The 23,055-nt window shown below is 59.1% G+C and overlaps 4 protein-coding genes across 4 annotated transcripts; 3 read left to right on the top strand and 1 right to left on the bottom strand.

Annotated features, from left to right (window-relative positions):
• Window positions 1-809: 809 nt before the first annotated feature.
• Window positions 810-1,685, top strand: VOLCADRAFT_121221 (uncharacterized protein; the record flags this gene model as incomplete). The annotated part of the gene is made up of 3 exons (XM_002953916.1): window positions 810-973; window positions 1,122-1,280; window positions 1,413-1,685. Coding segments are annotated over exons 1-3 (516 nt in total), but the record flags the coding sequence as incomplete, so codon positions are not given.
• A 3,582-nt stretch (window positions 1,686-5,267) lies between these two features.
• On the top strand, window positions 5,268-14,791 carry VOLCADRAFT_106151 (uncharacterized protein; the record flags this gene model as incomplete). Its single annotated transcript, XM_002953915.1, has 8 exons — window positions 5,268-5,337; window positions 6,034-6,212; window positions 6,293-6,515; window positions 8,002-8,653; window positions 8,972-9,054; window positions 9,242-9,267; window positions 9,707-13,301; window positions 13,770-14,791. 8 exons carry the CDS (start codon window positions 5,268-5,270, stop codon window positions 14,246-14,248), a joined length of 5,307 nt encoding a protein of 1,768 aa, XP_002953961.1. The 3' UTR covers window positions 14,249-14,791.
• A 1,103-nt stretch (window positions 14,792-15,894) lies between these two features.
• VOLCADRAFT_106150 (uncharacterized protein) lies at window positions 15,895-19,877 on the bottom strand (the record flags this gene model as incomplete). The annotated part of the gene is made up of 7 exons (XM_002953831.1): window positions 15,895-16,608; window positions 16,804-17,120; window positions 17,616-17,760; window positions 18,021-18,266; window positions 18,886-18,939; window positions 19,486-19,676; window positions 19,784-19,877. 7 exons carry the CDS (start codon window positions 19,875-19,877, stop codon window positions 16,501-16,503), a joined length of 1,155 nt encoding a protein of 384 aa, XP_002953877.1. The 3' UTR covers window positions 15,895-16,500.
• Window positions 19,878-21,789: 1,912 nt separating this feature from the next.
• VOLCADRAFT_64254 (uncharacterized protein) lies at window positions 21,790-22,811 on the top strand (the record flags this gene model as incomplete). The annotated part of the gene is made up of 2 exons (XM_002953914.1): window positions 21,790-21,916; window positions 22,624-22,811. 2 exons carry the CDS (start codon window positions 21,790-21,792, stop codon window positions 22,809-22,811), a joined length of 315 nt encoding a protein of 104 aa, XP_002953960.1.
• Window positions 22,812-23,055: the final 244 nt, after the last annotated feature.

Raw genomic sequence — 23,055 nt, 5'->3', positions numbered from 1 at the left:
TTACATGCAGGTTGTGTCACATGTGTCGGTCTGAGCCTTCTGTGCACACTTCATACGTTCACATGCACATAGTCAAGACACGCAAGTGGGTGGATGAGTGGGTGGGTGAGTGAGGACGGGCACCCAAGTCACGCTAAAACAGCAGCGGCAGTAGCAGCAGTCGCAGTGGCAGCAGCAGCAGCAGCAGGGGTGCGCCAGAGGGACGCAACGGACGGGTTCTTTCTCCGGCAGGTTCGACGCCACACTCACCCGCCGCCTCATCGTAGAGCGGGTCCGCCTCCTGCTGCAGACCGCTACCCGCTGAGCTACTATCATCCTCAATTAAGTCACTGCCGCCCCCGCTGCCGCCACCTCCCCCAGCAGCGGATGTGGTGCCTGCTGAGCACCGCGCGCGTTGCCGTGGTCCTTTCTCTATGGTGCCCGTGCAACGCTGGACTTGGCTGCTGGAGGGTACAGCGGCGCCCTCGCCTGGGACACCTGCTTGGGCGGGCGGAGCTCTAGTGGCCGCATGGGTAGCGGAGCGTGACGCTGGCGCGCTGCCGTCTGCTGGTTTGCTGTGCGTAGGTTCGCCGGCCGGCCGGGCGATGGGAGGTACAAGCGACATAGCTGGCCTAACGTAAACGCTTCCTTAATGTCTTTCCGTTTGAGTACCACGACAAGCACTAAGCTATTGATCTCTACTGTTCATAAGGCTAGCGAACCCCCCGCGAGGTATGATGGAGGCAGAGTCGGCTGACTACAGCGACGAAATCCCAAACCGTAAAGCATGTCAGGAGGAGCAATCTGGTTACTTTCAAGAATATATTGGACACTTTCATAATAATTTATAAAGCGTTTAGCAACACTGTGACGTGACAAATAGGCGAAAAGTAAATACCGACTGACCCATATGTCATGGCTCGTGGCAGCATTCTTAGCATTACAAGGTTATATATTATCGCTTGTAAATACAATTGTTCCAGATGACTACATGGTGAGGTGTGCACGCGCGCATCGATCCCGAAGTTCCGGTCTTGTCCGCAACAGAAGGATTTTGCTCCCAAACGCGAGGCAAACGACCCGACGATAGATAGCTCAATCGGGACTGAATTCTTAGGCTAATAATCCATTGCTTCGTGTAGGACGAGATTTTCCATGGACCGCAAGCGCGGGAGTACTGTCGCGGTGCATTCACATCATGGCACCCTAAGATCACCACCTTCCCCGGCATCTATATCCTGGGGACGCTCTACGGATGGGCGCGGTGGGCTGTGCAAGCCCTGGGTTCGGCCTTGCCCATGGTAAGGCAAGTGCACGATGTCGGGATGTGTTTCAACCCACCGGACCACCCCGTATAGCGGCCAAGTCCTAGCCGTCCTTACTTAACCATCCTCCCCGGGCACGCCTGCTCGCTGGCCCCCTGCTTCCTGCAGGACGCGGCATGCACCACCCCATTCCTGCGCTCCCTCAACGTCCTCCTCTCTGCCGCTTGCCTGGTGGTCCTCCGGAACATCCTGACCACATACCGCCACGGTGGTGGGGGTGCTGGTGGTGGGGGTGGTGCTGGTGGTGGGGGTGCTGGTGTTCCCGTCAGTCCGGAGCTGCAGGCATTGCTGCTGGCGCTGTATCCCCTGCACTGGTTCTTCTCCTTCCTGTACTACACTGACGTGGCGTCTTTACTCTTCCTGCTGATGGCGCAACTACAGGTGCGGTTTGCGGTACGGTAAGGTACGACAGGGCGACTGTCGCCAGCACTTTTTACTTGAGGGTAAGAAAGATGGGGGAGCAGGATCTTTGCTTTTCACCTCCACACCTTCTTACTGGGTGGCGGCTGCTGGGTGTACCCACGTCCCCCCCTAGCTCCAACCTTGCCCCCTCCACGTACGGCTGCGTTGGCGCCGCTGCATAGGGGGCGCGACGGCGCTACTTGCTCGCAGCGCTGGCCGGCTCAATGGCAGTGCTGTGCCGACAGACCAACGCCGTGTGGGCGGCGTTCCTGTTGGGCGAGGCGGTGCTGGCGGAAGTGGGGATGGACTGGGCGCATGCACAGGCGCCGCGGCGGCTCCAAGGCGACGGCAACGGCGGCGGGCCGCGACGGCTTCCGGGAGGGGTGGCTAAAGGCCGTGGGCTGGTTCCGGAGCTGCTGCTAGCGATGAGCCGAATATGGCGGCAGCGCACCCAGCTGGCGGCGCGGCTGTGGCCGCTGCTGCTGCCGCCCGCCGGCTTTGCGGCGTTCCTCATCGCGAACCGAGGATCGGTCGTCCTCGGAGACAAGGAGGCGCATAGAGCCGTACGGCACGGTGCGCAGCTGTTGTACTTTGGCGGATGGACGGCGCTCATGTTGGGCCCGCAGTTGGTGCCGGGTGCGATGAGGTTGCTGTACGGCGCTGCTAGACGGCGGCCGCGGGCGGTGCTGCTGACGGCGGCAGCGGCGGTGGCTGCCACGGCGGCCGTGGGCCACGTGTCAACGTTGGTGCATCCTTACCTTCTCGCAGATAACCGGTAGGGCCTTACGCGGTTAGCCGGCTGTGTTCGTCCGATTTGACTGGCTTGGCCGTCATCCGCAGACACGCGAGCTCTGCTGCCGCCGCTGCCGCTGCCGCTGCTCCCCCCGGCGGTTCCCATCCCCATCTTTAGCTGGATAGGCCTCTCTTGGAGGGTCCCCCGAATGGTCACTATACACCTTGGCAGCATTCTTTTTACTACCCTCACCACCCTTATCTTACTACCTGATATTGTTGTTACTGCCCTCACTAGCTCACCTCTACCCTTACTACCCTTACTACCCCTACTACGCTACTCGCTCGCAGGCACTACGTGTTCTACTTGTGGCGCCGCCTGCTGGCCCGCAGCCCCGCCGCCAAGTACCTCCTGGCGCCGGCCTACGCGGCGGCATGGGCGCTGCTGCTGGCGGGGCTGCTCCGCCGGATGACCGTCCCATGGGTCGCCGGGCTGGTGGCTTGCCTGGTTGCACAACTGCTGCCGGCCTGGCTGCTGGAGCTCAGGTGGGTCACAGGGCAGCACCAGTCACTGATGATAATCTTACCACATGTGCATATAGCACAGCACGGCGCAGCAGCCCGCCCCCACCAACATTCGCCCTACAAGTTCCGATCCACTGTATCCACTGCCTAGTTCCATGCCGTTACGCCGTCTCCAATCCACAAATTACAACCCCTGGATTCCACCCATCACCCTTACCCAGGTACTTCACGCCCGGCTTGGTCCTCATCGCAACACGCTTGGAGCCCCCCGGCGGCCTTCAGGCCGGTGCCTTGCTGATGATGTACGGCACAATAAATGTGGTGACGATGTACATGTTTCTGTACCGCCCGTACCGCTTCGCGGATGGCAGCGTTGCGCGCTTTCTTTGGTGATTTGTTTGGAACTCGTTGGCGGGATGCAGCTTCTGGAGCTGCTGCTGCTGCTGCTGCTGCTTCGTCATCGACTTTTGAAGATCTGACCCAGGAGCACCCAGGGAAGCCAAGGAAACCTTCCTTGGGTTTTTTCTTAGCCATGGAAGTCAAAGAAGAGTGGGGACTGTTTCGCCGGGGCCAGTGCAGGGAGCGTGTCCTACCCGGTGGGGGGCCGTGCGCATTTCGTCGGATTGGTTTAGTGCCTGCCAACATGGTTGATCTTCCCGCCGTTGGCGGCATCATAACATTTGGGTATTTGTTTCCATCTTGAGTGGTCCTCCGCCTCGTCGTGCACCCTATCTGGGTTGCACGTGTGGGGCCATTGATGGGTACAATTGATTGATCTCGAGTACATGGCCTCGTCGTCGTTAGAGGCCCGGTGACTTGGTGCCCCCCGGGGTAGGGTGATCTGTTCCCTGGGTGGCCATCCGGGGGTGCGGTCATTCGGTGCTTATGCGGCTTGGGGCGGCGGTTGTCGCGATAGATTTTCAGGGAGGGAAGCGGGTCGCTCTGGGCTGTGGACGTTGCGTTTTCAACGGCAGGTCTTATATCCCGCAGGCTACCTGCATCTGCCGGAATGCCGGATTCAAGACGTCCACAGCGCCCATGTGAATGTATGTATGTCCCTCGAGCCCGTGTTTCCACCCATTGCTGCTGTCTAGTAATTTAGCACAGGATCTGAGCTCAGAGCGCGTGGGAGCCCATGCCATTCTCCGGCTCTCCGTACAGCTACAGAATGCTTAAAGGGCCTTATGTTCAGGGCCTTGTCTCGCGAACCCCAATGTGCGGTCTGCGCTGTTTCCTGCGGCGCCCTTGCCCAGTATAGAGAGCCTCGACTGCTCCCAGGCCTGATCTCGTACCCATAGGAAGCAGACGCGACGCGACGTCTTCCAGTGCCCTCAGCGATACGGATGTCATGATGGATGTAATGGTTAACTACCACGATGCTGAAATAGCCTCCCAGTTCTCCCTTACATTACGCGCAACAGTACCAATGATTTGAAGTTCGGGGTAAAGACAGCGTCTAGTTCCTTAAAGCCACGGCGGACCGCGCACTGCAGTACTGGGAACCCTGAGACGAGAACGCACACCTTTAACAGCAATGCAGCTCACCCCGAAGCCTGAGAGGTGTATGGTATGCTTCAGCAGCCCACCACTCAAGGGGGAAATAGGGGCCCTGTTGGCCCTCAAGAAGCGGTTCCAAAGAGAGGCTACTCCCTAAGGGTAACAGCGAGCCGCGGCTGAAAAAAAGGACATGCGCGACCGCAAGGCAGCCAGTAAGTAAAAGCAACACTGATGCGGCAAAGGATGTAACGATATCTTAATATGAAGCATAGCTTCATGTGGAGCCTCACACAAGAGGACGCCCGAAAAACGCGAAGAATGGTGTGTCTAAGATGGACACCTGACCACCGTTTTGAAGGCAAGCCCAGAGTCGTAAAACTCCTCAGATGTACCCAGAATGTTTACCAATGCTTCACAAATGGCCTGTTCTACGAGCATTGGTCCCGGTCCTCGGGATGCATCTGCTCGCATCGCAGCCGCCATCAATCTGTGGCCTCGTTCCATGGCGCTGACGGTGGCTAGGACCAACACATCCCAAACGTACTGTTAAATACCCGGCGGGGCAGACATCAGCCACACCTGCTGATGATGTACGCGAGCCTCACACGACCACGCTGCGGTAGCGCAAGAACCACCCAGGCATCTGGTGTTAGCCTTTAAGGCGACTGGTAAGACTCTAGGCATTATAGACAAGGCGGAAACGTGAAAGGATAGCGATAACCCTCTGCTTGCCCTGCCAACGCTGGATTCGACCTACGTCGCAAGCACCTACAACATGTACTCGGCTTTCTTGCCTTATCTGTTTCAATGTCAGATGGCCATTTTATGACGCAAGGCGACTTTTTGCACTTTGAGGTTGTCGGTTTTCCAGTTAATGGTAAGACTCACCAGCACCGCACAACACCATTTTCATGCAGGAATAGGATTTTCTCAACCAATATGACATAAGGTTACAAAGCCCGCCGATGGCTAAGTCTGCCAGGTCTGGGAGTTCTTAAGCTAAGGCCGCGAGAGCAGGCGGCAGGGTTCGCAGAGCGCTTATGGAACCTTGTGGTCTTTTTGTTTGCGTACGGATCAAATATTGATTTTAGCTTTGGAACCTTGGCGTATCCTTTTCACTGGAGAAATGGTGGCTGCATGTAAAGAAGCACTGCATTTATGGCATTGCCCTGGTTACCAAAAACACCATTTACTTATGAAGTCACTTAATGCAGTTAACTTGGGCAGCTTTACCCTATAAGTAATGAGTTCGTAGTTGCATTACGATAACTATCCACGACGCCCCTGGCTGGACAGAAACCAAAGAAACCCCGAGTAGGATAAAACAGTGGTTAGGAGTCGTGTCATTCTCAGCAGGCAGTTGGTGCTATAGTTTTTGAGGCAGTACGTTTACTATATGGTGTAAAGCACCAGCTGAGCAAAATTCGACTGGAGGCTAAATTATCCTGCGATACTTTCCGTCTTGCAATTACACTTTGTGCTCACGGCGTTATGTGTCGTAAGCTACGTTGCTCATTGCTCGACGTATCTGTCTGCTGGATAAGCACCTTCTTAGTCCTCCAACAATGCACAGGCGGCGTGCAGGCCTTACAGCTTACCAACGAACCGTTTTCGGTCTTTACTGCTGACACCCTAGTGCCCCAGCTGCACCACGGAAGGAGGCTTCTTGCAAACTCGTACAGCTATTGCACCTCGACCGCGTCCTCTTGTAATGCATGCGACACAAGTTTTTTTTCCATTGACAAGTGCTACGTGAGTAAAAGCTGTGTACCGATGCCTTGGCCAGCTTCCGCGGCCTGATTTGCTCACGTGACTTACCGCCACAATCGCAGACCGCAGACGCCCTGGGCTCGAACAGCGCAGTATGTCAATTACCTTATCCGGATGGCGAGGTTTCCTCGAGCTCTATGTGTTGGAGTCCATACGGCAGTACAACTGTGCCGGCGCCTGATGGTAATTCAACAGCCGCAGGAGAGCTGCTGGCTTGGCGAAGCTCCGACGGCCAAGTTCTGACTGCCACTTTAAAGCTCTCATGTAACTGGATGCTGGTTGCCGGTGCGCCACTGAACCTTTCCGTTCAGTACGGCAGCGGCGGTAACCTCACTCTGTCGTCCGTATACATGCCTACCAACAAATCAACCTGTTACTCGTTTCAGGTGTGGATGTATGTCTATGTGCCCTGTGAAGCAGGGTCTGCAGATGCGCCGGAGAGAAATGCCCTGTTGCATTCATCTCGAAGGTTCTCAACACGTTAGACCTCCGGAATCAGAACCTGATGCTAAGCACAGCTCCGTAGGCATCCGCCCAACGTACTGGATTGCACTCACACTGCTTTGCAAGCGCAAAAGCCCGCCGGGGAAAGCGGGGCGCAGTTTTGTATTATTGTAGGCACGCCGCTACGCAGCAAGTTGATAATCTAAGCATGCCCCGATGCGTCAGCTTGTACGCTTGGGAGATGCCATGGCCGTCCCTCGCTGTGCCGGGCTGCATGCTACTGGCGCCATGAGCACACACTTTTGACCTTTTCCTGATAGATTGAAGGTAGCCGGACGACTCGAAATTGCCGCAACATTTGCGACTCAGGATTTCAAACCGTAGCAGAAACGGATCTGTATCAAACAGTACCTTTTATCTGGACGATATATCTGCGCCTGGCACGGTGTACCCACGGTGTCCCATTCCCCATTCATGCATATACACAGGTGAACCTGACAGGACTGGATGCCAGCGGCTGTAGTCGACAAGTCATCAACATCACTCTGTCGTACACGATACAACGCTACCAGCTGCAGACGATTGCGGTCTTAGGGATTACATGCCTTAATGAATCAACACCTTACCAGGCAACACTCGTAACCGATCCCAATCGTGGGGCCAGAGTCCGCCATCTCCTCCACCGCCACCATCGCCGAGCCCACCGCCTATCCCAATCCTCCGCCATCTCCGCCATCTCCTCCACCGCCACCATCGCCGAGCCCACCGCCTAATCCCAATCCTCCGCCATCTCCGCCATCTCCTCCACCGCCACCATCGCCGAGCCCACCGCCTAATCCCAATCCTCCGCCATCTCCGCCATCTCCTCCACCGCCACCATCGCCCAGCCCACCGCCTAATCCCAATCCTCCGCCATCTCCGCCATCTCCTCCACCGCCACCATCGCCGAGCCCACCGCCTAATCCCAATCCTCCGCCATCTCCGCCACCTCCTCCACCGCCGCCATCGCCGAGCCCACCACCTAATCCCAATCCTCCGCCATCTCCGCCACCTCCTCCACCGCCACCATCGCCGAGCCCACCGCCTAATCCCAATCCTCCGCCATCTCCGCCATCTCCTCCACCGCCACCATCGCCGAGCCCACCGCCTGATCCCAATCCTCCGCCATCTCCTCTACCGCCGCCATCGCTCAGCTCCGAGCCCACCGCCTAATCCCAATCCTCCGCCATCTCCACCATCTCCTCCACCGCCACCATCGCCTAGCCCACCGCCGTAATCCCAATCCTCCGCCATCTCCACCATCTCCGCCACCGCCACCATCGCCTAGCCCACCGCCGTAATCCCAATCCTTCGCCACCGCCACCGCCACCATCGCCTAGCCCACCGCCTAATCCCAATCCTCCTCCAACTCCTCCATCGCCACCATCGCCTACAGCTCCGAATACCACAACACTTGTCACGTTTAATGAAGAAATCGACGCTGAGTCCTTCCGGGCGGCAGTCATGAGCCAGCCTGACTTGCTGACTTGTTTCGTTATCGCCGAAGTACTATCGTACGAGCTGTATGTGCCGTACCGGTTACTACTGGCGCCGGACACTGACACCGCGTCGCGGCCAGGTTGCAGTACGCTGCAGGCGTCGTACAGTGCCTCCATTACGTCAATTCCGGGTTGGAATGACTCCCAAGTCAGCGTCTCTTGCAACTACGACTCTCAGGCTGGCAGTAGCACTTTCAGTCCCACCACATTTCCCCTCCTGTCTCAGCCCGTCGTTGCACCTCCTTCGGATCAATGGGGCAGTAGCAGCGGCGGAATCAACGCCAATGCACTCTTGTCGTGCAGCTCGGCGTCCGGTTGGGTCAACATAACGGTGCAGCTGACTGCGGCATCCTGGAACAGCTCAGGGGGCTTGTCAGGGTCTGCCGGGGTGCTGTCGCTGCTGGAGGCCGCGCTGCAGAGCACAGCTGGGTCCCCTGTCGGGTGAGTGAGCATGAGCATGAGCACGTGCGGACACTTCTTGTGACGGCGGCACCGGAGGCCATGGCTCCTCCTCCTCCTCCGTGTACATGGCCCTAGGAGACCGATGTGCTGCAGCTGCTTAGCTGTGGGCATGCGTGGTGCAGTAGTTTTACCATAACGGGCGGCTTGACAATTCCAAGGTGCTCGTTGCGGGCTCTATGGGGACTTCTTTTGGGGATCCATTTTAAGAAGCGTTGGGTGGGGTTTAACGGCGTATGTATGTATGCAGGTTGTGCGGCTCTTCAGCCCCACGGCGCGCTGCCCGGATAACCACCACAGCGGCGATTGTGCTGCTGCCCTCAGACCCCGCTGCCGGGCTCTGCGGACCCCTGGGGGCGGCCACATTGCTGCGGATACAAGAGGTGAGAGCCGTCACAGTGCTTTATAACTGTCGTACCTGATGATTGCTGTCGTACCTGGCTGGATGCTGAATGACTGGAAATATGGCTCTCTGAAGTGAGCAGAGGACCGCCGGGTGCGGGGGGGATTTGTTTGGGCTGCGGGTGATGGCTGTTGGGCTGTTGGGTGTGTGCGGTGTGCGGGTTTCAGAGCGCTGTAGTACGGTGCGCGTGCAGGTGCGTACGACACTGTACAACAGGATTATCACTTGCGTCAGTTCGCCTTGCTCTGCCTGAACGTGTCATGAACACAGCAGTGGGCGGTGGTGCTGTTTGCCGGGTCGTTGTGCTCCCCCCCTGCGTTGTGCTCCCCAAACAACAAGACTGTTTAGCGCCTTTAAGTACACTAGTACTCAACACGACTGAGTTGGAGCGCATGGAGCTTCCACCACATAGCTGCGATGCAGTTAAGCACGTGAACCTGTGCTCGCACTGTGTCGTACTAGCAAGAGGTAGGTCCCGAACCCTGTTGTGTGAGCACGCATGTCTTTGCTGGACTCACGCTCGCTAGCGGGGCACTTGGGGAGCACATATGCATGTTCCCCGCTGCGCCGGCGCCAGTGCCTACCCTTGCCCTTACCGCTACACACCTATACCCCTGCCCCTGCCTCCGTAGGCTGTGCTATCAGCGCGGCTTCCATCACCAGCGACACCGGCGCTTCTCCTCGACCCGCGGCCTCCGCCGCTACCTCCAGCAACCGCCCTGCCAGATCCGCCAGGGGGCCGAGGCCAGCTGGCTACAGATCTTGTTCCGCCACCACCGCAGGCGCCGGGGGGGGCCGCCGCTGCCGCTGCCGCTGGGGCTGTTTCTAGAAGCTCCAAGATCGCCCCCTGGGTCTGGGTTGTGGTGGCCATCGGGGTGATCCTTTTGTTCACGGGCTGCTTCGTGCTCGGTACGGCAGGCCGCCGGTTCACATCCCGTGCTCGGTACCGCGAGGACCACGCCGTCACTGCGGCTCAGGCGCGCGCGGCTGTACTTCAGGGTAACACTGTGGTGGCGCTGCCGGCGCTGGACCCCGCAGACCGGGAGGCGGCACTTGCAGCCGCGGCGGCGGACGCAGCTGCCGCGGCGACGATGGCGGTGTCTCCACCGGTGGAGCAAACAGACCCGGGGCGCTCGCCCGAACTCAGTGATATCAGAGATGTCAGCATCCGCATCAGCCGACGGCTCAGCGCCAACCTAGGACTCCGCAGCGATAGCCGGCAGGGCAGCCGGCTCATCAAGGGAGGTGCCGATAGCGCTGGCGCTGGTGCCACAGTTGTCGCCGCCTCCGTCGCCGCCATCCCTGGATCCCCCTTGCGGCAGCACACCACGTCCCCGCCATCGGTCTTCCCGTCCGTCGCACGCGGCTCCGTGTCAGGCGCAATTTCCGGCCCCGCCGGGGCCCTTTCGCCTCTTGGCGGCGGCGGCGGCGGCAGTGATGCAAGCGCACGGTTGAGCGTTGCCGCGGCGGCGAATGGCTCCGAAGTACCCAGAGCCCCAATGGACATAGAGCCGCCGGGACTCAGCAGCGGCGGCGGCAACAGCAGTGCTACGTACGGCATCGATAGCGGTGGTGTTGTCGTTGCTGACATCCTGCGGTCGCGAGGCAGCATCGAAGTTCCCAGCGGCGGTGGCGGTGGCGATACTGCATCGGCAAGGCCACATGGCCGCCGTTCTAGCATCCTAGGGAATGCCCCTCGCAGCCTGGCCGCCACCGCTGCAGCCGCCGCCACCGCCCCTGGCGCCTCTGCACGCAACCGAATCCGCCGCCGCAGTAGCGTGCCTCTGCTGCTCGGAAGCGACATCCTCGCGATGCACAGCGCTGGCGGCGGCGGCGGCGGCGGCGGTGGTGGTAGTGGAGAGGACCGGCTGGGTGCATTCGCGGCGAGGCTGTTCTCATCCTCTGGAAAAGCTCCGGCGGTCCCAGCCGGCGGCGCCGCCGCGGGCGCCGAAGCAGCCATGATAGCGCCAGGTCAAAGGCCTGCCACCACATCAGCAGTAGGGCCGTTGCGAAACGCGGGCCCCGCGTCAGGCCCCGCCGCCTTTGTGTTCCGCCGCGGCTCCGTCGACACGGGGGACGTAGCAATAGCCACCGCCGCTGCCCCCGGCGGCAGCGGGGCCGCCGCTACCGCCACCACCGCCGCCAGTGGCCCCCTAATCCTCAGCAGCTCCCGCTCCGCCTTCCTCAACCTCGCGGGGCTACGGAGCGAAGGTTCCAGACAGTCTCTACTGGGCCGTGGAGGTTCACGACCATCCAATAGGGTCCCGGCGACGCCGCCAGAAGGCTCATCCACCGGGTCATCGGCGCCGCTGCCAACTCCGCAGCAGAAGCGGCCTCCAGCCCTGCAGATCCCCAACCAGCTCACGGTCGCAGGCAACACAACCAGAGTGGCGTGGGTTGGACAGCTGACGCCTCCGCCAGTGGCGGGAAAGGGCGGCGGTGTGGCCGCTGCCGCCGGTAGTGCTGATGAACCTGGTGCCGCACCGCGGCCGATGCCGAACTGGACGGCCCCGAAGGAGAGCTCCCCGCTGCCGAGTCCGCGAAGTCGCGACGTCATGTCGGCCTCGATGTCGCGAGACGTGCACAGCAGCCCACTCACGCGCACGAACATGCGATCGCACGGGACCGGGACGGCGGTTGGCGGTTGGTCAGGAGCTAGTGCCGCCACTGGCTGCGTGCCACCTGGTGCGACTCAAACCGCTGTCACCCTAACCAAGACGGGCGCAGACGCCGACGCCGACGAGCAGCAGCAAGAGCGGAGTGAATTGGCGCGGCGTAACGGTTGGCGGTTGAGCGGCGAGACTTTGCGGTGGAGTGCGGGGCTTCCACGCAGCAGCACCCTGGGCATCGCCCCCGCCAGCGATGGCACCGTACGGACCCTGTTCCATAGCAGCAGCTTCATGAAAATGTCGTCGGCTGTACGGAATGAGCCAGGCGGGGCCCTGCAGGATAGCGCCCGGGTCCCCGCTGGGTCCCCCATCCAACCTGCCCGTTCATTCACGTCCGCGGCGGCGGCAGCCGCCGCTACAGCGGCGGCGGCGGCAGCCGCCTTGGAGGCCGTCTTTACGGTGGAGGATTCGAACCCTGTCGACACCGCCCACGCGACCGTGCAGGCTGGGCGCACCCTTTGCCGGGGCAGCGGCAGCCGACCGGCATCCCCGGCGGGTCCAACACCCGGCGAACGGGGCAGCGGCAACTCCGAAAGTCACAACAAAGCCGCGGACGGCTCTCAAGTCCAACAACTCAGATCGCATCCGGCAAGGTCCCAGCCGATGCTGCGCGCTGCTGTGTCTCGTCTTCGACAGCTTTCCTTCGGTCCTGGCAACAGCCCCGACATTAGCATCTCCCCTGACCCACGGGTCACAGGTCAGGTTGATCGTGACGGGCCCAGCCCCCGCGCGTACCCGGCATCCCTCCCCACGCCCGATGACGACGGCGATGATAGCGCACCTTCGGTCCCAAGGGGACACAACGTCATGGTCGCCGGCGCTCCGTTTGCAAAGGAACGTGTGGCGCAGGTGCGCATTACGACACGTCAGCCGCTGGAAGAGTCCGCCTCCGCTGCCTCTACCGCCGGTTCGGGACCTTCGGACAGCAGCTACAGTCCAGCATCCCCACTTATTCCGGAGCTGCGGAGCGGTGCGTTACCGGTAACGCCGCGATCACCAAACTCAACACGCTTGGCATCGTTAGTGCCATTAACGATGGAAAGCCAGCATCGTACGGAGGACGAGCCGCCGCCGCCGCCGCGCAACCCAACCGCCGCCGCCGCTACAGCTGCCGCAGCTGTTCCTGACGGCCGCGCTGCTGATGGTAGCAAGTCCACGCCCCGCGTAGTGCGGGTGGGGCCGTTGGTTGCAACTGCCGCAACCGCCACCTCGAATGCGACCGCCGTGACCGGTGAGGATGAGACTGCGGACCCTGGGTTGCTGGACACCTTCCTGCCCCCACCGCCGCCCAGCACCGTCCTGCAGACCCTGAACACCATATCAGACACCAACGACGTCACGCGGCAAAGCCTCTCCGTCGGCACCCTGTTTGAGCGAACCGAACGCGTGGCGGCGGCGGACGCCAGCCTAGAAACTCACATGTCGCCCAACGCCTCCGTCACCGAGGACGCACGGATTGCTGCTGCCGCTGCGGCCGTGTTGGCCGCTGCCGCCGCCATTGGCGGCAACGACGGCAGCGGTCCGTACCGTGTGCAAGTCGTACGTAGGGCCCAGCCACGTGAGTTGGGCCCAGGGGCCACGTCAGCGCAGCGTGACCTGATTATGGATAGCAACCCTGGCAAGGCTGTGCCTGCCTCCTCCGGCGGCGGCCTGCCGGCCATGCAGGACAATCCCATGGCTGGGGATACATTGACGAACACCTTCGCACTGCTGAGCTTTAATAATTTACCGATCGCTGGCGGCGGTGGCGGCGGCACTGACGATGGCAATGGCGGCGGCGGTGGCGGCGGCGCTGACGATGGCAATGGTGGCGGCGGTGGCAGCGGCGCTGACGGTGGTAATGGTGGCGGCGGTGGCGGCGGTGGCGGCGTCGCTGACGATGGCAATGGTGGCGGCGGTGGCGGCGCTGTTGACCCCACCGTTGCGGCCCAGCCGGACGAACAGCCGCAGCACAACCAGTCCCCGTCACCGCAGCAGCTGCCGCAGCCGTCGCCCGCATGGGTGCCGACTTCTACGACGACCGCAGAGCCGCCGCTGCCGCCGCTGCTGTTGCCCGCCTCGGGGACACAGCCCCGTCCAGGCAGCGCCTGGCCGAACGGGATGAAGGGAAAGGAGCCGCCTTACGAGGTTCCCGCGCGCCTGCATGCCCCACCTAACGATCAAGATCTCCGGGACCATTCAAAGACAGCGCCGTCAGCGGCGGCTGTCTTTGCCGACAGACCGAACGCAGGCACAGCTGCCGACGGAGCACCGTCCAGGCCCAGTTCTGGGCGCGTGAGGCCTGGAGCCCTTCCTCTGCGCTTCGAGATTCCTGCAGCGCTGCTGGGATCTGTTGCGGATGCGCAGGAGGACCCTGCGGCGCAGAGCACTGGCGGCGCCGACGGTGCCGACGGTGCCTCCGACAAGGGCCGCACCCGCCCAGGCTGGCGGCAGCTGGTACTGCAAGCCGCTGCGGGGGAGCTGCGCGCGGGTAGTGCAGCAAAGGGGACGGAAGATAGCACCTAGTTGAAGCACGACATACGTACATACGGGTGGACAGGCAAAAGGGTGGAACATGGCGCAGGCTTTGGTACCTTTGATACCGCCGTTTGGCGATAGTTGTGCATATATTCGTTATTGCGGATTTAGGCTACATATGCCGTTGGCGTTGGCGGTTGGCGGTGGCGACACTGGCTTATCAATCATCCGGTGCCCTAAGGGGCTGGATCTTAGCGATGTCCGTATCGTTGAGCACGGAGGAGCCTCCGACTGAAATCTCAATCCTAATTGCTTTGAAACTGTCAATCAGCCCTAGCTTCTTGCGCTGTCGAAACTTCAAACTTGAACATGAAAGCGAATATGTATAACTCAATCCGTTGGCTGGTTGCGGACTGTACGGATAAGTGGCTCATAGGAAATTGCCAAATTGTATCGTATGCCAACGGTTGGCAGGCCTGGCAGACTCCCCTCTTGGTTAGGTGGCCACCGGAATTGTCGGTTGGGAAAGGGTGTTGGGTTGCTCAAAAAGGGCATTCCAGTACGCGCGTGTGTGTGGGGGGGGTGTGGACCAGGGAAGGCGGGGGTATTTGGTAGTAACCAAGGTTAATAGCATTATCATGCATACTTATAATAATTTGTCAACCGCTTGGCTTTATGGCTATATGCTTTAACCACTTTATGGGTTTATGGACTTTATACCGGCCGCGATTATAAATTCTTTGGATAAACACTTCATTAGGATCAATTCATGCTATCCACACGTCCCACACCAAGAATTGGGCTTGTGAGAGTGAATACTTTAACCTCTGATAACGTATTAATTGCCCTGAGGCGCCTTTCGCGCGTGCAGTTGCTATTGTCGAGGTTGCGCGTTGGCTACGTCGTTACCGGAAAGATAACCCGTACAGCATGAGCATGTGGAGTTTGCTAAAGTGTTTTGGCGTGTGGGGCACGTAGCGCGTGAATGTTTGTGGTATTGCCTGACAAGCCCCTTAGCAGGCCAGGGGCATGATTCCTCTTTGATCACCGGCGGCCCCCCTTAAGATGTCCGAAGAAAATTCCCTTGTTTAGTGTTGATAATTTTGTTGCAGGCCCTGAGCAGTGGTGGGAAAGTGGTTAGCTCTGGTAAATTGGTTACGGAGTCAAAATGTCCTAAGCCTTCAAGGCCTTTTCAATTTTTATTCATCAATTGCATCAGGTTCCTATGCTCTGGGCACTTTTGGCTGCTCACACGGACTTTGTTAGGCACACTATCGTGTTGCTTCTGTGCCATGTGTCACATCGTGCGGTGCTCCAGATTTCGCCTTATAATTATGCTTTGTGCTGAGAAGTGTCAAGGAGACCATTCAACATGCTTAACGAATGGTCTCCTTAACACTTCGCAGCAATAGTAGCGATTAAAGTGTTTTCCGCTGTCGTGCGCTGTCGTCGGGGCTGGCGGCTTTTTCCGTTGGAACACCCGTGCGCTTGGCGTTGCTCGTGTCATTCTGTCTTAGACTGTGCATGTTGGTGCAGGTTCAAACGAAGCCTGTGCACATCCCTATTCCCTCACTCGGGAGACCTCGCCCGCCTCCACGTCCGTCCTCATCTTAGTTGTTGTCGGCAACGTGCGAATGACCCGATCCGCACTAAATCCCCACTTGCCTATATCTTTGAAAGGTGCTGCAGAGCATATTCATAAATACAGTAGTTGAATCCATTCTGTGTAAAGCGACACCCATATCCCCGCACAAATCTGTAACTTCCCACAATAGCGCGGCTCCGAAACCGACTATTGAAGGCCGCTGTCGCCCACAGTACCCCTAACGCACTACCCTTCACTCCTCATGCGCTTTGCCACCTTTCCCATGAGCACAAACTCCTGACTTTTAGACCTCCACCACAATTCGCTACACTCAGTACAGCATCGGGTGACCGTAACACACTCAGCAACCCCTCAAGAACATCTGTCATGCCCCAACATACGCACAGATGCATGCACGCCGGCATCAGGCCGCGACGCGGGTTGGAAGCTCGACTTCCCCTTCCACGATGAGCCGACAAACCCGCCACACAAACCCTGGGTCGTTGCTCGCCTGGGTACCGCACCCATGTATTTGCATACTGTTACAGAATTGGAACAGTAAACAATACGCAGATCCGGAACGTGTACAGAGCAGCATTATCCCGCCTCTGAACCCACCATCCTGCACACACCAGTCGGATCGTGTCAGGACAACCCAGACATGCGATGATGTTGTCACAACACAAGTGAACAACACCCCACGACGTCCGTACAGTCACGCAAAGTGTATCCCTGCCTCGTTGAACAGCGCCAGAAGCTGCAGGAACTCCTCCTGGGTCATCTTGCTGCTGCGGTTGGTGTCCAGACCGTTGTCGGTTAGCACCTGACGGTTGGGTATCGTGCGCGCATGGCGGAAGGGAATATGGATGTTGCTGGTAGGGCGTGGGTGAGTGAGTAGTTAGGAAAGAGCCATTCCCACATCAGGTGCAAAGCGAGAGGCGTCCTGCACAGACACCCGTAACACCGGGGGCACCACAAGGCTAACGAGAGAGCCGCAGAGGCAAAGTGGAAAACTCGCCTTCATGACCAGCTCCTTGAACTCTGGGCTGACCCGGCCACCGCCCTTTCGCCCGCCTCCGTTCTTGCCGCGCGCCGACGGGCCGCCGTCAACCGTCATTGCGTCATCATCGCCCATCTCATCATCACCCATCTCGTCATCCCCGTCATGGTCCATGGCGTCGTCATCGGCCGCACCGCCAAGGCTCTGAATGCCGCCGCCGCCGCCGCTAGCGCCGCCAGCTCCGGCTACGCCGCCGCCAGCGCCTTGCAGAGCTTGATATGTCCGGTAGTTAGCTTCCAGCGCCTGGAGGGCATTAGTCTGCCTGAAGATAGCACCTGCGGACGAAGCGCAGCGGCGCAGGCGTACCGTTGTGGGCTGATCAGTTGCCGTGCGATAGCCGTCGGTGCAGCGGTCCGGAGGAGCATGGTTCCCACGGTGGCATCGAGATCGAGGCGACTTGTGCGGCCCCAGGGAAACGGGCCCAAGGCACCCCGCCCAAGCCATTTCCAGGTCCGAACCCCCACTCTGAGAGTACTGCCAGGGACGGCAACTCGTAGATCAGCAAGTCAGTCAGGGGGGTAAGCACGTGGGAGTGAAGGAAACACACCGGGCGAGGGCTCAGGCGCGGCATAACAGCAGGTACGGAGCAGATACTCCTCGGAGACGCATAAGCCGCAGAGGAGGCTGAGGTTAGAACACAACAGAACACAACACAACCCTATTCCATTCCCGTAACCAGTAAGTATCGGCTCAAAACGGCGAGAGGGTTTGGGGACAGGAGAGCAGCTAGGCAACTCAGCTAGGCCAGTTGCACCTGGTCACCGACCCACCTAGCGTCTTGTTCTTCCTGCTGAAGCACAGGCGCACCAGCCCATCCCACTCCAGGAAATTGACGGGCGGAGGCGGGTGGCGTGGCTCGATTCGCACGACGGACGAGTCGACTTTGGGGGGCGGCCGGAAATTGTTCTTACCCACCTGCGGGAGAACAGGACCCACCAGGGGTCGATTGGGTCAAACTTATTGACTGGTGCAGTTCCTTCTTCATTGCTTCGTGCGAGACTGCCATCCGACTTGGGACTGCCGCCGCCGCCGCCGCCGCCACAGTCGCCAGCAGCAGCAGCCGTCAGCACACACCCGTCCCTGACATTTGATAGCAGGCCGTCGTCACTGCCCCTCCAACATCGCCCCCGGCGGAACCCCCCTGCCGCACGTTCCCACACCACGCAGCAACTTACCTTCAGCAGGTGGCTCACACGCGCCAGGAGCTGCGTATTAACTGCCAGCCGACTGTAGAGCTGATCGCCAGGCTTGGCCACCAGCCGCATCGCAAACTCGTGCTGGTACATAATGACGGCAGCCCGGAAGGCAGGTCGATGCGCCAGCAACTTGAAGGTCAGCGGCGAGGAGATGTTGTACGGAATATTGGCAACGCACAGATCAAAGTACGGCAACTCCACGCGCATGAAGTCGCCGTGGATGATCTGGAGAGGGCGCGGGGGGGTATGATTGTGGGTAAGGAGTGGGTGCGGGGCGAAGAGGGGCAAGACGCGCAGGCGTTAGAGCTCACAACACAGCTGGGGAGAATGGGGAGTCCATCCTTCCGGTTAACACCTAGCAGACATGATCGGGTTCGCGGCATTTGTGTCCGCGGCACTTGTGCAGAAAAATTCAAACATTAGGTGAGTTGCAGGGATGATGGCTGCAGTGCAGTGCGAGGCCGTGCAAAACCATGCCAGGCAGAACGGAAGCAGGAAAAGAGCAGGAGCAGGAGCAGGAACAGCCCCGCCTGGCTGGCAACTAGGCTGACCGGGCAGGAAGTGCCTCTGCCTCCACATAAGGCCGCCAAGATTAAACCGCACCCCAACACACGGCGCACGGCCGCATCAAGGTTGGCCCTCTTTAGCAATTTCATGCGTTTGCATCATGGAGTGGAGTAAAGGCCTAAGCTATGCTCCACCCATTGACGCGGCCACCAAACAAACATCGCTCGGGCAGGCCCCGAGTTGTAAACTGCGAGCCAGAGCCGCCCCGCACAGCGCCGCCCCGCCTGAGGGCCTCCGTCCACCTGATTTGGGCCACTACTCAAGCAGTTCTACCCACCTGCAGATTGTTAGCATAGGCGGTACCCTGAACACGGCGCTGAAGCTCCAGAACCTGCCAGGGGAAGCGGGGCGGGGCGGGGCAGGGGGCCCAGGCGAGCCTCCAATTGCTTCGGGGCTTGTCCTTGGATAATGTCACGTGGAAAGTGCAGAGGAGCGCCATGGAGGCGGTAATCGTAGTGCAGCGGTACTCCCAAACTCCGTGGAAGGGCTACCTACACAGACGGTGCTGTACTAGGCGGTGCTGTTAAGTCATGACTCGGCTGAGCCATTCCCGTGTCAACGCCCTGTCCGCCAAAGCAGGGGACTCCTAGTGCACACGCCTCAGCTTTACAAGTCCCGTGCGAATATCTGCAACTTGCCGCCCGCTGGATTCTGTTTTCCTTGCAATCGATCAGCGCATGCCGAGCAGAGGACCATGAGCCCCGGCCCCATTCGAATGCGCCTGTAGGCGTAGCCCCACGCGTGCATGTGTTTAATAATTACGTGCTGCTGCGAGAGCACTTGGAGTGTGCTCGTCGCGACGAAGGTGGGGACGTCGTGTCAAGGTGGCTGCAACGGTACGGTCAACACCACCCAACCCAAGCCCAACGCGACGCACCATGCGTGGGTCCAGCTCAATCGCAATAACCTTTTTTGCTTTCTCGAGCAGCTTGACTGTAAGGTTACCCGTACCAGGACCTATTTCTAATACCACATCAGTGCTCTTCACGCCCGCCTTATCAACGATGGCTTGCACGACCAGTGGGTTCTTCAAGATATGCTGGCCTTTGCTCTTATGGAACTCAAGACCTGCGCAACGCGTAAAGCCCCCGGTAAGTATGCGCCGCGTCTCACAGAGCCGCCGTTGCGCCGTCGCTCTCGGGTCCATCCCTACGACTAGGCGTCTTGCAACGCACCGGAAACGCCAGTATTTCCCTCCTTGCGATTTGTCTTCTTCTGTATGCCACCCGCCACCCGAAGCCCATCTTTATTTTTGCCCTTCTCGGGCATTGTGTCGGTTATCAACGCAGCTGAGTTAAAGACGATGTTTTCATAGTTCCTAACCTCCACACGTCATGTCTCTTGAGGTTGGGCTACAGATAGTCATCGGCTAGCGGCTTAGGTCTCAAGCATGCGAACCTTAAGTGGATTGACGTTAACAGCTTGGTCAAAACATTACGTTTCATGAACATGTGAGCCGTATTGTGTATGTTTGATCATTTTACGATTGTGTTCGGCAAGCTTACTGAGAGCGTCTCCTCAACTTCGCGCTCGCCGTACGGCACCATCATTCTTATTGCGAGGTTAATGCTCCTAGGTTCGCTAGGTAATGTAGCAAAAGACAGTGTTTTACATACAGGCAAGGCAAAACACCTGTGTGCAGCATTAAGAATGGAGCTCGTGACAGGTGTTGTCCTCGCTGTGGTATTCATTTTACTAGCGCTCATAATTCGAAGCTCTCGTAGCCCCAAGCCCTTGCCGCCATCCAAGTATGAATTGGGCGATGTGACTCTAGAGGCCCTTAGGTTCTACTCTGGCTACGACTGGAGCAGGCCACCCCTGGTCGCCGTCCGTGGCAAGGTATACGACGTTAGCAACAAATATGATGTTTACGGTCCAGGTAAGGACAGGGCTCGTGGCGAACTCTTTCCCGCGCTTCCCGGCGTAACGCTGTCGGCTGTGAGGTCGTGCTAGTTCCTCGGTTAGGGATGTATTTGCACGGGGGATCTTGAATTGCTTGATGTGGCAAATATTTTGCTATATTGAGAGGCATCCTGCATCGCCAACGCCCGTCACCCCGCCGTCTTAGGCTCCAATTTTACCCCCCCCCCCCGGCATCCAATGCACCTGTCCAAGTACATCTGTGCACGAATCTTTCACTACACAGACCGAGGGACTACACCCCAACCGGTCTCCCCTGACCTAGCTACGTTGCCGTGCTACTTGCTCCTGCCTCTCCGGATGCTTATTCTCTCGTGTGGTTAACCGGCTCCATGCCATATGATGTGATTTCCGCGGGGAACTGCCGCAGCTTGTAATCCGGAATAAGTACTTCACTCCTGGAACCCGCCAGGGACAGCTGCCCCCTACTTTCGGCGCGGGTCCTTTCCGTAACCCAGCACGACGTCTTCCTCCCTGTCCAACGCTGCTGCGGTCCCTCGGTTTGCAGGCAAGCCACAGAACATGTACGCGGGCCGGGAAGTGGCGCGCGCCCTGGCCCTAGGTTCCACTGATGAAAAGGACTTTACGGACGACCTGGAGGGGCTCAGTGAGGAACAGCTGCAGCGACTAGAGCAGGCGGTTCAGGACTTCGAGCGCCTGCACGACCACGTGGGTCAGGTGAGAGGCGACTCCTGGGCCGGAGTGCCAGAGGGGCCGGGGGCGCGTTTAGTGCGTTTTTAGCGATCTGAGCTGCGAGGAGGAAATGGCGGTTGGAGGATGTGGTGCGGCGCAGGAATGCAGTTTGTGTCGGGAACGGGGTGACGAGAACAGTGGCGAGATAGAAAGGAAGGGTAGACCAGCACCCCCGGGAAGTTGTCCAGGGGTGCAAGATGTTTCCTGTCGTGGCGAGGAGGGGGTCAGGCAACGTGCGTTGCCTGCATCACGGGAGAGATGTTTATAGCTCCAGAAAAGGGAAAGAAAGGAATGATTGCTCCTTGGCTAGGTTGGCGAAGGCTTGAGGATTGTGGCGAGTGGTCCCGGTGGCTGCGTTTGGCGTGCTGATTTCCGCATGCGGGGTCTTCTTCTTGGCCATACTTGCACAACGCTTTCAAGCATCTCTCCCTCAGCGTCTTTCAAACATCCCCCCATCCTTGCAGCCTTGCAGCCTGGACCTCTGAATGTCGTGCCCCCTGGGACCCCTGTCCCTGTCCCTTCCTAACACCCTGCGGTGCCCGGGCGGTCCGCCCCCCAGGTGGTTCCAATGCGCGACTTCACAGCGGGGGAGCTGGCTCGGCACGACGGCTCGGACAAGTCGTTGCCGCTGTACCTGTCCATCAAGGGCGTGGTGTACGACATCACGAAGGGGAAGGACTACTACGGGCCGGACGGTGAGCCACCATCCTTCCTCGGCATGTTGGCGGGTCGTGTGTCCTTTTTCGGCGGGTGGCCATTCATGTAGATCGGTATCGCCGGTCGCATGATGATGCGCTCAGGTCCCATCGGGAGACCGGATGGGGTGCAACCGGGACAAAAACACGAATGGACCAACCTGACAACCCTCCCATGGCTGTGGTCTGGATCGCCGCTGATGGGTACATTCAACACCATATGAGGAGCAGCAACAGCGACCAATGCATGGCTTGCGGATCTCACTGGCCACGCTTTCCCAGCAGCAAAAGCGTGTGCATAGAAGAGCGCGCTTAGAGCTTAGCACTGCACTGCAGCAGCAGAGGAGGCTATCTCGGGGGCGCCGGCGGTTGAGGCTGGCTCGTCAAGATCATCATCAATGTCCAGCTCGGCCATCCCTGAGGTGCCTACCTGTGCCTCCGCGCAGCTCACTTTACGACGCACGACCATTCTCCGGCTCTTCTGCTGCGCCGCCTGCACCAGTCGATGATTTCCCTCCTTCCCGCCCACTACCGTTTTCCTCCTCCGTGCCCTGTGTGTCGCACCTCCGGACCCCTGGCCAAGAAGCCTAACTCATTTTATTTATAATCATTTCGTTATGTCAATATTATACAATTTCTAACAAAAGGATCAAAGATCTGGAACATGTTTTTGACTCGTTGACACTCTTCGCCAAACCGCTCCTCAGGCGTGTACCCCTTCGCCGGCAAGGAAGTGGCCCGGGCCTTTGCGCTCTTCTCCACTGAGGAAACGGACTGCAATGACAACCTGGAAGGACTGTCGTACACCGAGCTAGAGAACCTGCGCGACTGGACTGCCAGGTTCAACTCCAAGTACCCAATTATTGGGCGGCTGGTGGCGACAAAGCAGAGCTGAGGAGGGAATCAAGCTCAAGTTGTGTTCTCGTTGCCGGGTGGTTGTCGAGACGGAGGTTGTCAAGACTTGGCATATGGGTTGAGACCACCTTGGTCCCAGTTGGGAGTACGCAGGTGTGGTGGCGCTTGCTTCGTGAGGTTGTGAATTGGGTTGCTGACTTAGGGTTGCAGCTGTGTGCGAAGGTTGTATTCCCGCGTGTGTGGGAGGAGCGACCTGATATGGAGGGAAGAGGGAAAAGATGGAC

This window comes from Volvox carteri (genome assembly GCF_000143455.1).
Source record: "Volvox carteri f. nagariensis unplaced genomic scaffold VOLCAscaffold_39, whole genome shotgun sequence".
In the NCBI taxonomy this organism is placed as follows: domain Eukaryota; kingdom Viridiplantae; phylum Chlorophyta; class Chlorophyceae; order Chlamydomonadales; family Volvocaceae; genus Volvox; species Volvox carteri.
This window is presented reverse-complemented; position numbering and strand designations above follow the sequence as displayed.